The 15,297-nt window shown below is 45.9% G+C and overlaps 1 protein-coding gene across 1 annotated transcript; it reads right to left on the reverse strand.

Moving 5' to 3' along the window:
- Window positions 1–9,743: 9,743 nt before the first annotated feature.
- Window positions 9,744–12,320, reverse strand: SUPT20HL1 (suppressor of Ty 20 homolog (S. cerevisiae)-like 1). Its single transcript, XM_011987999.1, has 2 exons — window positions 10,003–12,320; window positions 9,744–9,918 (listed from the first exon to the last, which is right to left on the reverse strand). The coding sequence occupies exons 1-2, from the start codon at window positions 12,318–12,320 to the stop codon at window positions 9,744–9,746; spliced, it is 2,493 nt and encodes an 830-aa protein (XP_011843389.1).
- Window positions 12,321–15,297: the final 2,977 nt, after the last annotated feature.

The following is a 15,297-nucleotide window of genomic DNA, read 5'->3' on the forward strand; positions in this document are numbered from 1 at the left end:
TTACTTTGTTAAACTTCTCTATAGCCTTTCTTTTCCATGTTTTTTTTGTTTTGTTTTGTTTTGTTTTGTTTTTTGTTTTGTTTTTTGAGATACATTCTCACTCTGTCACCCAGGCTGGAGTGCAGTGGTGTGATCTGGGCTCACTGCAATCTTTGCCCCCGGGTTCAAGCAATTCTCCCACCTCAGCCTCCCCAAGTAGCTGGGACTACAGGTGCGTGCCAACCCGCTCAGCTAATTTTTTAATTTTTTGGTAGAGACGGGATTTACCATGTTGGCCAGACTGGTCTTGAACTCCGGACCTCAAGTGATCTGCCTGACTTGGCCTCCCAAAGTGCTGGGATTACAGGTATGAGCCACGGCACCTGGCCCATATTGTAATTTTTAAGCTTCTTGGAATTTTAATACTTAACCTGCTAATGACCAGCCCCAACTTCTGGTGAAAAAAATCTCAGAAAAATAAAGAGAAAATGTTCCCTCCTCCCTGCAGCTTCACAGAAGCAGACACTATTATGTGACACACAGCCAGTTCCATGTCATAAAATTCGAATGGGGAACATTCATGCAAGTATCTATCCCACTCTCCTTGCCATTGTGGAGGCTTGGATGAAAGGCCATAATCCTAGTCTGATTTGTTACTATAAAATTGTCCTTGGAAGTGTTCTTCTAAAGAAATGTATCTCTTAAGTTACCTGGATATCAGAGTGTGTTGCTATGTCCTGTGAAATGGCACCTATAACACCTAAAAGTCTGCAACTCTGGTTGGATAGTCATCTTATTAAATAATGTGTTGCTCTGGTAATAATAATATGGACATTGTCAATTCTGTTTCCACAAGGTAACAAATATTTCTGTTAGAAGCCTTTGTTAAGTGGAAGAAGGGCTTTACAATTTCTTTTTCCCCCTTTAGGCACTATCAATCCTGTGACTCTGTTGGCTTCCTTATTCTTTTTCTTTTTTCTTTCTTTCTTTTTTTTTTTTTTTCCAACAGGGTCTCAGGGTCTCACTCTGTCACCCAGGCTGCAGTGCAGTGGTGCAATCATGGCTCACTGCAGCCTCCTTGGGCAAGCAATTCTCCCACCTCAGCCTCCCAAGTAGCTGGGACTACAGGCACGCACCACCATACCTAGTTAATTTTTTTTTTTTTTTTTTTTTTTTTTTTTTTGAGAGAGAGAGACGGAGTTTCGTCATGTTGCCCAGGCTGGTCTCAAACTTCTGAGCTCAAGCAATCCGCCTACCTCAGCCTCCCAAAGTGATGAGATTACAGGTGTGAGCCACCATGCCCCACCTGGCTTCCTAATTCAAACAGTAGAATCTGTCTCGTTTAAATTACCAAGAAGATCCATGCTATGGAGCCAGCCTATCTTAGCCCTTTCCTTCACTTCTGCTCTGCACATACACCATGCTATAGATAGCGCCTCTTCTGCGCTGATCATCCTCCACCGTTCCTTTGCTCGTGTGATTCCTCTACTTAGAACACCTTCTTCCCACCCCCATCTAAACCTATAAAAAATCCAAGCCAAGGTCACCTGAAGGTCACCTCCTTTGTGAAGCCTTCCCCAATTCCACCCAGTAAGATTTATTTTAAATGATATTTGTCATAGTCTCCTTGATGTTAAATCATTTGTTTATTTCCCTTCTCTCTCTGAGTAGACTTTAATCCCACTGAAGACAGAGAATGTACCCTACTCTTCCCCACAAGTACCTAGCAAAAGGCCTTGCATGTAAGCATGCTCTTAATACTTTAAAAAATGACACTGAAGGCCAGGCACGGTGGCTCACACCTGTAATCCCAGCACTTTGGGAGGCCGAGGCGGGCAGATCACATGAGGTCAGGAGTTCAAGACCAGCCTGGCCAACATGGCAAAACCCCGTCTCTACTAAAAATACAAAATATCAGCCAGGCATGGTGGTGGGCGCCTGTAATCCCAGCTACTCAGAAGGCTGAGGCAGGAGAATCGCTGGAACCCAGGAGGCGGAGGTTGCAGTGAGCTGAGATTGCACCACTGCACTCCAGCCTGGGTGAGAGAGCAGGACTCTGTGTCACAAAAAAAAAAAAAAAAAAAAGACATTGAAGAAGTTTCCCTACAACCAGTATTAAGGGTCATCTTGATGTAATTGACCTCTAAAACCAAACCCCTCTTCTTCTCCACCATACCCTGAAGATGATAGGGACTGACTCATTGTCATCCTCTTCAACACTATGCCAGCAGTATGAATTCTTGATGATTTTAGTATCCACATAGATAATCCTTCCAGTAGCCTGGGCCTTCAGTTCCTTAACCTCCTCTCCTGCAAAGATCCTGTTAGACACCAACCACAGGCAATCATTCCCATGGTTTTACAGTAGAACTCATCATTATCAACAACCATAAGGGCCTCCATAATCTCAACTTCAAACCTCCCACTCTCCAAACACTGCCAAACAATCATTTCAAAATAACTGGCTTCTCAGGGAGTATGAAAAAGATGCATAGCTCCAAATAACCACTTGTTAAAAATCAACCCGTTCCCCTTCCCCTTCTTACTTCCGGTGGAAGCTTTAACATTTCTGTAGAACAGCCGCTTACAGCCCAAGAGTAATCCTGCTTAGAAGAAGGCAGGGCATTAGGGGATTTGTTTTGAAGCTCTATTTGCATAACACTTTACACAATTCTTAGAGAACATCACTTTTCCATATCAAAGAATGCGCTCCATAGCGGTGACAGGCGTAGAGAGCTAAAGTTTCTCAAGCCGCCTCCCGCTTCACACTGACTTTCTCAAGTCTTAACGATAAACTCATTAGAGTTTATCAGACTCACCCAAAACAGTCCTTCCAAAACCTGTCTCACCAGCCATAGGCCTCATCGCTTTTCCTTCTGCTCTTTCCCATTGGAAATTGGGAGGGCAAAGCCAGACATTTTAAATAGGCAAGGATGGGAGGCTGGGAAGCACTGTGTGTGTGTGTGTGCTCGTGCGTGTGTTCGCGCGTGCGTGTGTGCGTGCTTGTGTGTGCGTACTTGTGTGCGTGTGTGCGTGTGCGCACGCGCCTGTGTGTGCTTGTGTATGTGCGTGCGTGTGCGTGTGCGTGTGCCTGTGTGTGGCGCTCACGCATAGGACTTTTCCTGTTGTCCCAGAGTTGCCAAAGGCGGAAACAAAAAGCATCAGGAGCTCCCACATCCTAACGAGAGGCTGCAACGAGCCAGCAGACACGTTCTCAGAGACTACTAAGAGATGGCAGAACTGGCCCTATTTGGACTCTGACCGTTCCCTTCAACCACCCTTCTCCAGCCTCTGTAGCTACAGGAGGATGGGGAGGGGAGGGAGAGAAGTTGAGTGCTCCTAGGGAGGGGCTTTTCTTTTCTTGGGACAGAGTAGGAAGGGATGGGGAAGGGAGTGCTGGGACTCCCCTGCTCTCCCAAGCCAAGAGTTGTATGTAGAAGGAAGACCTCTAAGAGGGTCGCTCCGGGAGAGTGGGAGGTCTGCATGAAGGCAAAGTTGGCATCCAACTTTACTGCCTGGGCTCTTGTGGAGCTGCACAGAACCGCAGGCCCACACTGGACCACCCTGGAGCCTTGGGAACTGTGGGCGAGCTTGACAAATATTCTTTGAGGGACGTGTTGTGTGTGAACCTGGAGTCTGGTGCCCCCTTGTGGTCTAGAGATATCTGAACGTGACCGGTTCAAAAGGTACTGAGGGGGCGGTGTGCCTGGAAAGCAAATGGGAGCATCACTCCCACCTTGATCCCGTGAGCCTACAGCTTCTGAATTTGGAAAGGCTCCACAGGAAGGAGTACAGGGCTTACTTAGAAAGCCGCTCTTCAAGAGGCCTCAGAGGAGTCCGAATCCAAGTGAAGTTCAACACCGTCGCCTCAGAAAAATGGACCAGCCCCGTGCTCAGAGACCCTTCACCTCACTCGGCAAATCAGAGCTTCACACCTGCAAAAGGACCATTTTAGCAGGAAGATTTCTCTCTCCCTTCTCTCGTCCTCCCCCACCCCCCAGGGAATACGATGTTGAAATTGTAATTGGGACTGTCAGCTTTACCAACCAAGAGAGCCCAGCAAGTCATGAGGTCCACCCAAGGTGTCATTAAAGGATGGGAAAAGGGACTTGGTGATGCATGGTTGAAAGCAGTGATTGGGAAAAATAAAATGGTTTCACCTGTATAGTCCACCGCTGAGTTGAGACTCATCAATGCATCAGTTATACGTAGCCAGGCACAAGGCATAGACTTTGGAAGCAGACAGAAAGGGAGCTGAAAAATTGTGCCACTTAATAGCTTTATTGCCTCAGGCAAGGCCTATCTGAGCCCGTTTCTTCACTTGCAAGTAAGGATAATCATACTAATGGACATTATGACTGGGTTATTAAAAGGATTAGAGGCAGCATATATAAATGAATAGAAGCTACTACTTATTGATGGATGTGTTGACACATAGAGGGGCTGTTCCCAGTTTCCCAAGACAAAAGACAAATAAAAAGAACTAGTAAAGTAGAAAGAAAAAATAAGAAGTGAGGAATGCTGAAGTGCTAACCATAAATGTAAACGCAGTGATTTGAGCTACAAATTTGGTTTTGAGTTTCCTGGCAGCTGAGGCACAAAGAGAAACCTCAGAACTTGCACAACTACAGTTATCAGAAAGGAGGAAGGATGCCTTCTCAGGAGAGACAAAGCTTTTCCTGGCTCCAAATTTCAAAAGCAACATCTCTGAAGTTTTTCTGCATTGGCTTGTAAATTACCTGAAACCTTGACTAATCTTTACCAAGTGGTTTCTAAAGCTTTAGAACTAGTGATGTAGTAATTGGGACTGGGACAAATTATTGAAGGTGAATGACCTAGATCTCTATACTCGGGATCACAATGCTATTCTGCGGCAATTACTCTCCTATAATTCTTTAAATTCTCTCAGTTGAGCTTTCCTTGCTACATTCATTGTGAGATTCTCACCCCTTAAACTCACCCCTTCTACCTCAAAGAAATGTTTTTATTTCCAACTCATGCAGAAGCTTCAGACTGAGGACAGATTTAAATAAAAGTATAGATATATTTTTAGATGAAATAGCTACATTCAAAAGGCTCTTCTCTTTCCCAGGTGTAATTTCGGCCTACGAAAGTCACACTGCTCTCCCTTCAAAGGCCACAGTCCCCTTTCCAGGGCATTAGCACATGAAGTAAACAGCCTTTGCAAAACAGTGCTACAGGTGAACTTTCCCACCCCAAATGCAGGGGCACCTCCACTAATCTGCATATGCTAACGTGGGTTTCCAGGGAAGCTGCCAAAAATAAGCTCCTGTCCTCCCTCACCTTTACTTTAATCCCCACATAGGTTTTGCTTTTACCATATGGTAATTATTTCCAAATCACAAGTGCAAACACTCACTCTGATTGGAAAATTAGCAGATTTCAAACTCAGGTAATTTGTCCCTAATGAGGAACTTGTTGAACTGAATTTAACAATTAACTCACACACGCTTTGCTGCCTGCAGCTATGGGAGTAAAGCAGGGAAGACAGAAGGGCAAGTCAAAGGCTGGGGCCTGGACTTCGAGTACAAGATAAAGGTTGGGATGGGGGGAAGGTGTGTTAATGGGGCTGTAGGAATATCAGGAACTTGACTATTCAAATGGACATAATATCTATGAATTCATATATAAGTGAATTTCAAACATATGCCGAAGTAGAATAGTATAATGAGTCTCCATATACCCATCAACCAGCTCCCACAAATATCAACTCATGGCTGATCAGGTTTCACTTCTGCAGGAGGAGCTAGAGACCCAGAAGATGCACAGGAAGGAGGTGCAAAAGGAAAAATAAAAGTGCGGTGCCGGCCGGGCGCGGTGGCTCACGCCTGTAATCCCAGCACTTTGGGAGGCCTAGGCGGGTGGATCACCTGAGGTCAGGAGTTCGAGACCAGCCTGGCCAACATGGTGAAACCCTGTCTCTACTAAAAATACAAAAATTAGCTGAGCGTGGTGGTGGGCACCTGTAATCCCAGCTACTCGGGAGACTGAGGCAGGAGAATCACTTGAACCCGGGAGGAGGAGGCTGCAGTGAGCTGAGATCACGCCACTGCTCTCCAGCCTGAGCGACAGAGCAAGACTTCATCTCAAAAAAAAAAAAAAGTGCAGCACCTCTCCTCTCTCCCACTCCCTTAGGTTCCAAGCACTTTAGGGTAGATACGGGTTGGTGAGTTGACTGCTGGGAAAATGAGTGTCGTCCTGGTAGGTATTTTGCATATGGCTGTGCACAGCCTGGCAAAAGGCTGACCTTTTCCACCCTCCTTGCTCCATGGCTGGGGCCACTTGATCTTTAGCTGCAGACCCTGGCCCAGGTGACTATAGGCCATGAGGATTTCAAGAAGCTCCAGCCCACTACATGCATCAGCATCATAAATCTCACTCCACCTGTGTGCCCCAAACCCAGGTCATGCCTGATGCTCTGTCCCCATAATCTGCTTTGCTCCTGTCCCTCTAGAACTGCGCTGACCCACACAATAGCCACTATCCATACATGACTATTAAGCACTTGAAATGTGACTAGCGAGACTGAGGAACTAATTTTAAATTTTATGTACTTTTAATTAATTTAAATTTTAAAACTGGTACTTGATTCAATTATGGGAAAACTTCCAAGTATGTTTGGAAAGTGAATCTACATTTTCAACTGTAAGGTTTACAAAATCTAAATACAGATCAAATATTTGATGAAAATTTGATATATGAATTGAGAGTCTCTGGAGTTGGAAGCCTTATGTAAAATGTCTCATTGAGAATTTTAAAATATTGGTAAGATAGGAATGATATTTGGGATATATTTGGTTAAATAGAAATTATTATTCAAAGTAATGTCTCATTTCTTTTTACTTTAAAAAATGTAACTACTAGAAAATTTAAAATTATATAGGGGTCTCATATTATGCTTCTATTGGATAGCACTGCTCTAGGGCTAGGGTCCTCTCTTCACTTGCAATTATCCTCAAGGAATATAATCCTGTTCCCAAATTCCCACTCTGTGACAAAGGCTCAATTCCGCCTGACATGTCCCGTTGTGCTGGGCCTACCTGGATTTTCCTGGATGCTCATCTGCAGGCCTACCTTCTCTGCAAACTGTCAGAACATTCTAGGGACAACTGCTTTCACACAACCACTTCACCATCAACGTTCTGCTGTTAAGCCCTGAAGATGCAACCTACAGAGAACTAATTTTGAACTTGTCCTGGGATAGTATCTAGGTTCTCATGATACTAAAATAAATAAAAAGTTTACTCACAAAATGTAGCCAGCTAATGTCTTCAGAAGGTACCCTGTATCAAAGTACCAAGTAGGTGGGGATAATTAGAAGGAAATCAACAAAGTTTGCCAAACAGTCATCTGAAACAAAGCTGAATTTATTTGCCTGACTGGGAAGAAAGAGCCACATCACTCAAGCACAAGTTTGGCTGGTAGCTCCATGTAGTACTTGAAAGGACCAGATAGACAACAAAGGAAGGAAGTAGACCAAATCTGATGATATTCTGAGTTCAGGTCTCTAGTTGGCACCCAAAGCTAAGGAGAAACTCTTCTTTGCAACCAGCTGTTGCACTGGTTTGCTTCTTAAAAGTGCAGGCACCATTCCCAGTTATGTTCAGGCTGCTCTGATGGACTTGGTGTCACTTGGGAAATTCGATGTGTTTGCCTGAAGTTAGTCAAATCTTTAACAGCATCGGTAGCGCATTAGTAAAAGGGTTCACCAAGTAAGATTCACTGGATACCTGTCTCTTTACTGACGTCTTTTGGAACCGCCAGATCAAATTTCCTTCTATTTCATTAAGGCAAAAAACAGAGAAATATAGATGTGTACCTAGAAAAACAAGTATTACACAGGGTGCCCTTCAAGGTTGTAAAAGAGCAAAATATGAGGTGCTAGAACAGATGCTTGTACATGAAAGTTGACAGCAGCTCTATGCACAGCGCCCAAAAGGTAGAAACAACCCAAGTGTCCATCATCAGATGAATTAACAAACAAAAATATGCTATATACAAACAATGGAATGTTATTGAACCACAGAAAGGAATAAAGTAGCAATACATTTTACAACATGGAAGAACTTCAAAAAACATTATGCCGAGTGAAAGAGGCCAGACACAAAAGACCACATACTGTATGACTACATTTACAGGAAATATTTAGGTAAATCCATAGAAACAGAAAGCAAATCGGTGGTTGCCAGAGGCTGGGGGTGTGAAGATGACAAGCTAGTGCTTCATGGATACAGAGACTTCTTGGTGGGTGATGAAAATGTTTTGGAAACAGAAGGGGTAGTTGTACAACATCATGAATGTACTAAATGCCACTTTACAACTGTACTTTACAATGGTTGGTTGTTCTGTGATTACTCCTTAGTTTTTAAAAAGGAAAAAGAAATGGAAAACAAAAGCGCACAAAAGTTCATGTTTCTTTGAGTCTCACTGCAATGAGGGAAAAAATGAGGGAACAGAAACGGCTGAACAACTGATGATGACGCATCAACAAAGAGAAAAAGACAAAGACAAAGACGGGGGTTCTACTTAAGAAACAAGGCTACAAATATTTGAAAAGCAAACCAATAAAATGGATTTTCAAATGTTTCACTATTAACTTCTTGCAAACAAACTACAAAAAATGTAAATGATCTTATAAAGAGAGAGCACACAAAACATCCACGAAGCGCCTTTTCAAAGCCAGTGAGAGAGCCTCGCTCTGTGGAGCACTAGGTGCAGACCGGGCCTTTGAAAGGGCAGGGGACTGTCACACAAGCAAATCTGCCACTAATTCTATTCCATAGCTTTGGAAGTCTCCCATGTACTCAACTGCAGTGTAACAAGCATCACTGTACTGTACTTTCATTTTATTTTTCAAAATGAATGTGTAATAATTCCATTCCATATATTATACATAAACCTATTAATCTAAGTACAATTACACTCTTTCAGAACTCTTCTGAACGAGGTTTCTCAGAGTTCATAGGTCACTTTCATATATATTATGTACAGTGAGACCATTTTTAAAAAGCAATGACCTTCATGTGACATGAGACAGCAGGGATAGATCGTGAGGACATTATGCCAAGTGAGATAAGCCACTCACCAAGGGACAAATGCCATATGATTCCACTTCCATGAAGTGGCCAGGGTGGTGAACTCATAGAGAAACAAAGCAGAACAGTGGCTGCCAGGGACTGGGCAAGGGAGAATGGGGAGCTGGTATTCAATGGGCATGAGTTTCAGTGTTGTAAGATGGTCTGGAAACCTGCGGCACAACTGTGGGGGTGGACTTAATACTATTGAACCGCGCACTTAAAATAGTTAAGGTGGTCCATTTTAGATTATACATTTTTACCACCATTTAAAAAAATTTAAATTGCACTCTTCTTGTTAAAATATTAACTTAAAATTAAAATCTTGTTAAAATATTAACATTGTTGGTATTGCCATCTTATGGCTTTAGAGAAATTATACACTTCACAAGTTTAAAATCAAACTGGTTAGGATTTGGACACTTTAAAATACTATATTAAAACTAATTATATCAACAGCAACGACAACAAAAGGAGTAACTTAAGCAAAACAATGCTCCTTTAGGAGATCACTTCCCTGTTTCTAAATAAAAATCAGTGGATTGTGCTTCTGTGTAAAGTGTGTATTTAAAACATGAGGAAAAAAAACACAAAACTCAAGTAAAAACTGGGAATTCATTTGGGTCAGTGCTCCTGTGCTTTTAAAAGAGAGACAAACAACCACAAGCCTCAGGGCGCTGGAGGGGTTGGCTTGCCTCCCTTTGTCTGCACTACCGACTGGCTCGCTGCTTGCCCACCTGGACGTGGCTGCACTATCTGAACACTATCTGTTGCCAAAAACACTGGCTGCTGCAGGACTCTCAACTGCTGCGTCTGGAGCTGGATACGCTGCGGCTGTGGCTGCTGTGACTGTGGCTGCTCCTGCTGTGGCTGTGGCTGCTGCTGCAGTTGCAGCTTCGGCGGCTGTGGCAGCTGCGGCTGTGACCGCGGTTGCTGCTTCAGCCGCAGCTGTGGCTGCTGCTGCTGCCTCAAGACAGAGGGGAGCTGGATACCCTGCTGAGGAACCTGGGCAGAGCCAAGTAGACCCAATCCAGTGAGGGGCTGCAGACCACCACCTGCTCCAGTGGGGTTCACCTTAAGAAGCTGCTGAGCAGGGAAGGCCTGCCCTTGAGTGCTCATACCTTGTGCGGAACCCTGTGGCCCTGGCTGAGGACGGTGGGCAGCTGTGGGCTGCTGGAGCTGCTGCAGGGAAACCAGCTGATGGAACTGCTGCTGCGTGCTGCTCAAAACCACGGAGCCCTGTGGAACCTGGAGGACAGTCATGGGCCTGAGACCTTCAGGAGTATTTAGGAAAAACTGAAGGGGTGCTTGAGAAGATGCCTGTGCTGCACTGGGCTTTGCATCTGGTAGTGGACCTCCTGAGGACTGAAGGCCACTGCCACTGATTCCTGCAGGAGCCGGGCCACCCGAGCCAGGGGCCTGCACAGGCTTGTAACTGCTACCCAAAGCCTGGGCTGCCCGGCCTGGGCCCTCCATGTTGATGGCCTTTAGGCCAGTGGAGCCTGTCCTGACCTGAATGGCTGGGGCTATTTTTATGAGTCTGGTGGGGGGCTGGGCAGCTGGATAGGGCCTGCTAACTTGAATGAAATGCACAGAGGGCTTCTGAGAATGACTTGGTGCTGCAGAAGCAGCAGCTACAGCAGGAGCAGGAGCAGGAGCAGGAGCAGTGGCAGGAGCAGGAGCAGGAGCAGGAGCAGGAGCAGGAGCAGCAGCAGCAGCAGCAGCGGGAGATGCAGCAGAAGCCGCAGGAGCGGCAGCAGCAGCAGGAAAAGGACGCTTAAGAGAGCTGCCTGCCTGTTGTGGGGAGAAACTGGTACCTGAGGAATTCTTTCCTGAGCTTGAGGGAAGTTGGTTTCGGGGAGGCGGATGTTTCTCTCCCTTCCCCAATACTGAAGACTGGACCCACACAGGCTTAGGCTGTTCTGGTGTTTTCCATGAGGACAGCTGACTGACACTGGCTGGGCCACTGGAGCTGTGTGACATCTTGCCTGGACCTTTGACTCTGCTCTGCACCGATTCCTGGGCCTGACTCACTGCCCTCCCAGCATCAGTCTCTGACCCAGGCCTGAGACCAGCTGCATGGTCATCTGGGAAGGGCTGCCAGGGAGACTTCTGGCTCTTCTGCCTGGCTTTTTTACGGGGCCGTATTTTACCACAGAGAAGTGGATCATTAAACGACTGCATGATGCTTGGCTTGGTGTCCCAGGCCTGAGAGCCAGCTTCCCATCCAAATCCGAAAGGGTCTTCTACCTCCTGGGCTGGCCAGACTGGGAGCTGTGTCTCAGCAGCTCTGACAGGCTGACACCCTTTAGCAAGTTTCTCCACATCCAGTTCCGAAGGCACGGCCAAATCCCAGGATCTGCGTTTCCACATGTCTACACAACGTCCTGCTTTAGCAATGTCCAGCTCATAAGGCTGACCTGCTTTTCTTTCTTCTTTTAGGCCAGAAGTCGACACTCTCATCTCAGGAGGAGGTGGATAGTCAGACAGCTCCTGCTGTGACCTTACAGAGGGCCACGAATACCTCTGGAGGCACCGTTTCATCGGGTCAGTATTCATCTTTTGTTTGTTGTACAGCAGCCTGTTTGCAGTGCAGGCGACTGCTACAGAAGGATCGAGACACAGTGGTTCAGCTGTCGCTAAGATCAGTTGGCTCTCAAGCTGCAGCTTGTCTTCCTGGCTCCATTTCTGGCCATCTCTTGTCATCATCTTCACATCATGGGCTAAAGTCTGCATTGTTGGACGTAGGAGAATATGCCTGCTTTGGTAACCAGGAGGTTGCATATTACTGGACTGCCTGTAGTCACGAACTTCTACTATGACACACCCACTATGAAAAATGTTAACCGAAGCTTTATCAAGGACATCGGCCAAAGCAGGGGGTAATTCTTCTGCATCCAAGTAGTCGAGCAATGCCCTTTCATCATAAGGCAGCCGAATGGTCTCTGCAAAGGACCCATCTTTTCTCTGGAGCATCACAGAATACCCCTGATTGCCTGGGTATAGATTGACCAGTAAACATGGCAAGGACTCTCTCCTAACAAGCTTTTCTAACAAGTTTACATTGCTTCTCAATTCCTGAGGATCCTCAGGCTCTTTTCCACATTCTTCTACATAAATGTCATAAAGTTTTTCCTGCAGAGTTTTTCCCGCCCTAGGTGAGTATCTCCTTCTAGGAGGTCTCTGTTGGGCAATTTCAATGATATTCTCTGCGCGATCCAGAGCCTGTTCTAAATCTCTATCCATTGTGCCAGAAAACAGGGCCCCTAAGAGGAGAGAAAACGCATGTGCGTGGTGAAGCAGGATGGAATTACGGCTGTCATATTAATGTACAGAACCGCAAGATGCCGCAAGTCCACACTGAGTTCAACATGGGCATCTGCCCAGAAACCCGCCCCCAGGGAAGCGCTACCCAATCTGTTTGAGGGTTTCTGAAAACATCGGTACCTGAGGGGTCGTCGACCTGGCACTGGCTTCGCGTCTCGGCGTGCTGGACCGGAAGTGAGCGGGAGGGCCGGGGTCAGCTCCTGGACACTGTCCGGGCACCTGCCCAGAAAACCGCCCCCAGGGAAGCACTACCCAATCTGTTTGAGGGTTTCTTAAAACATCAGTACTTGACGGGTCGTCGTCGTGGCCCGGGGCTTTGCGTCTCTGCAGGCTGCAACGGAAGGGAACTGCAGGGCCGGGGTCAGCTCCTGGGCCCCGTCTTTGCGCATGCGCACTCGCTGCACCGCAGTTTCCGGGGCTCCTGCTTCTCTGGCCTCCTGGGCGCGAGGCTCACCCGCTGCACTTCCGGGTCTGCTGCCAGCACTTGCACTCGACCACTTGCCATTTCACCTTGAAAGCATACATGCAAAAGTACAGGCTACCGACGATGGTATAGATGCATCTTTCGTACGGTGCATAGAGATCAGTTTCCACAGGAATGACACTGTCGGGAAATCATGGGAAGTTGTTACTGGTCTTGGTGGAAACTTCAACAATTGTTGGCATTTTTGGAATCTCTTGCCATCAATGGCAGCGCTGCTGCCGGTATCCGTCAGCCACTGGGCTGCGGAATGAGCCCGAAGTGGCAATGCTTCCATGCCCGGAGAACCCACAGGTTGTGGCAAGCGTCAGGATTCTTCGTGTCGTCGTCCAGTGAGTTCCCGCCTGGGGGTGTTCATGTAGATACACCAGTACATGACGTTCATTTACATAATTACTCACCTTTTATTTCTCCATGTGTTGAGTTAGGGCACTTACAGATTAAAAAATTATGTGGTGGGTCATTACATTGTCTATGGATTGCAGTTCAGGATGGTAGAGAGACATGAAACCATTCATTTCTACAAGGTGATTTGCACCTGATAAGGATGAGAACAATTGTTCCAGGTGATGGCAATACATTTTCAATGATGAGACTAAACTGTAGACCTTAGCTGAGATCCTAATGATGGATTTGCAGTGTTATCGTTCAGTCTTAGGTAACCTATGGGACATTGTTTTCCATTAACTTTGTTGCCTTGAAATCTCCCAGTTTGTTTGTTTGTGTTTTTTTATTGGACAAGATCAATAATGCTTTTTTGGGGAGAACTACTCCATAGCCTGTTTTTCTGATCCATGAGTGTGATCTAAATTCTGCCCCTCCCCCAGCTGATATCCCAGGGTGCATCTCACTTATTAGAGAGGTACGTCTGCGCCCTGCCATGGGATGGACTCGATCTTCAGCTGGTGAATTGCCCGTGTCTTCACTTGGGTTTCCCCAAAAGCATTCCCGGAGGAGAGGATTTGAGTGGGAGTAGTTTCTTTGGGTGCTAATCCTTAGAAGCATTGGTGACAGAAAGGGGAGCTGAGTCAGGGATGGGGAAACAATGGAAGACGTATTCCTGAGCACAAGCAGCTCCGGAAAACTGGTCCATGCTGAGGACCTTGGAAGACAGTACAGAAGAAGCCTCAGATTGTTCTGCCCTAGAGGCAAGGAAGCTGGGGTATTTATTCATCCACTTCTTTCTCATTGACTTAGGACAGTGCTGGGAATGTTATTTCCTGATACTTCTGGTTGCCACATACAGGGGCCACCCATGCTGATGTGGCTTGAGGATGCTCTCAGACAGAGTTACAGGTGATTGCAGTAAGACTTTGTGTGTACAGAATGATGAGTGCCTAGGGGAGATGGACATGGTACTGGCAGCATTTGCTGCATTTAGGACTGAAGATAAGTGAGACAAGTCAGCCATTCATTCTTAATGATGTAGATAATGTGCTATGTAATATATCTGGGCATATGGAGAAGTGAAATTGTATTCCATCCTAGTGAAATGGGCAATTTCATGTAAGGTTTTTTCAGGTATTAAAGCTAACAAGACTAAAAATGGAAGATGTGACTCACTCTTGACTTCCCAGAGAGAAGATGCCAAGGCTGCCTAGGCCACAGGTGCACTGGAAGAGGCTGTGAACCTGTGTGTGTGTGTGTGTGTGGGCCTGACACTGCCTATCATGGGTTGGCTATCCCCTTTACTTGAGCTGCCTAATTGCCTTGTTTTTACACAATATGATGTTTTTAGAAAAAAATTACTCTGTGTACACACCATCCTTTGAGCCTTCCAAGCACGTTAATGAGCACTCTGGTTCATTAAAAGATCTCCAACTACAGCCCTCCCCTGTAGCAGCTCAGCAGAGATTCACATGCTAAGAAATGTCCTGGCCAGACTAACCTTTGCTAGAGGAATAAGAGAATTCAATTAATTGCAAGATAGTTTACATAATTTTCAATTCATAAATTTCTTTCTTTCTTTCTTTCTTTCTTTCTTTCTTTTTTTTTTTGAGACAGGATCTTGCTCTGTCACCCGGGCTGGAGTGCAGTGGCGCAATCACGGCTCACTGCAGCCTTGACCTTCTGGCCTCCACTTCCTGGGCTCAACCAGTCTGCTTGCCTCAGCCTCCTGAGTAAATGGGACAACAGGCATGCACCACCATGCCTGGCTAATTTTTGTATTTTTTTTTTAGAGATGGGATTTTGCCAGGTTGCCCAGGCTGGTCTCCAACTCCTGGGCTCAAGCAATCCTCCTGCCTCAGCCTCCCAAAGTGCTGGGTTTACAGGTGTGAGCCACCGCACTTGGCCTAATTTCTTTTTCTATACCCATTCTGGGTCAAGCATGAAATTTTAAAAAATTAAATATAATAGACACAGAGTAAAATTCATCCTTTTCAGTTCTGTGAGTGTTGAAAAATATGTATAGCC

Source organism: Mandrillus leucophaeus, unplaced genomic scaffold, assembly GCF_000951045.1.
Source record: "Mandrillus leucophaeus isolate KB7577 unplaced genomic scaffold, Mleu.le_1.0 Scaffold321, whole genome shotgun sequence".
NCBI classification, from domain to species: Eukaryota; Metazoa; Chordata; class Mammalia; order Primates; family Cercopithecidae; genus Mandrillus; species Mandrillus leucophaeus.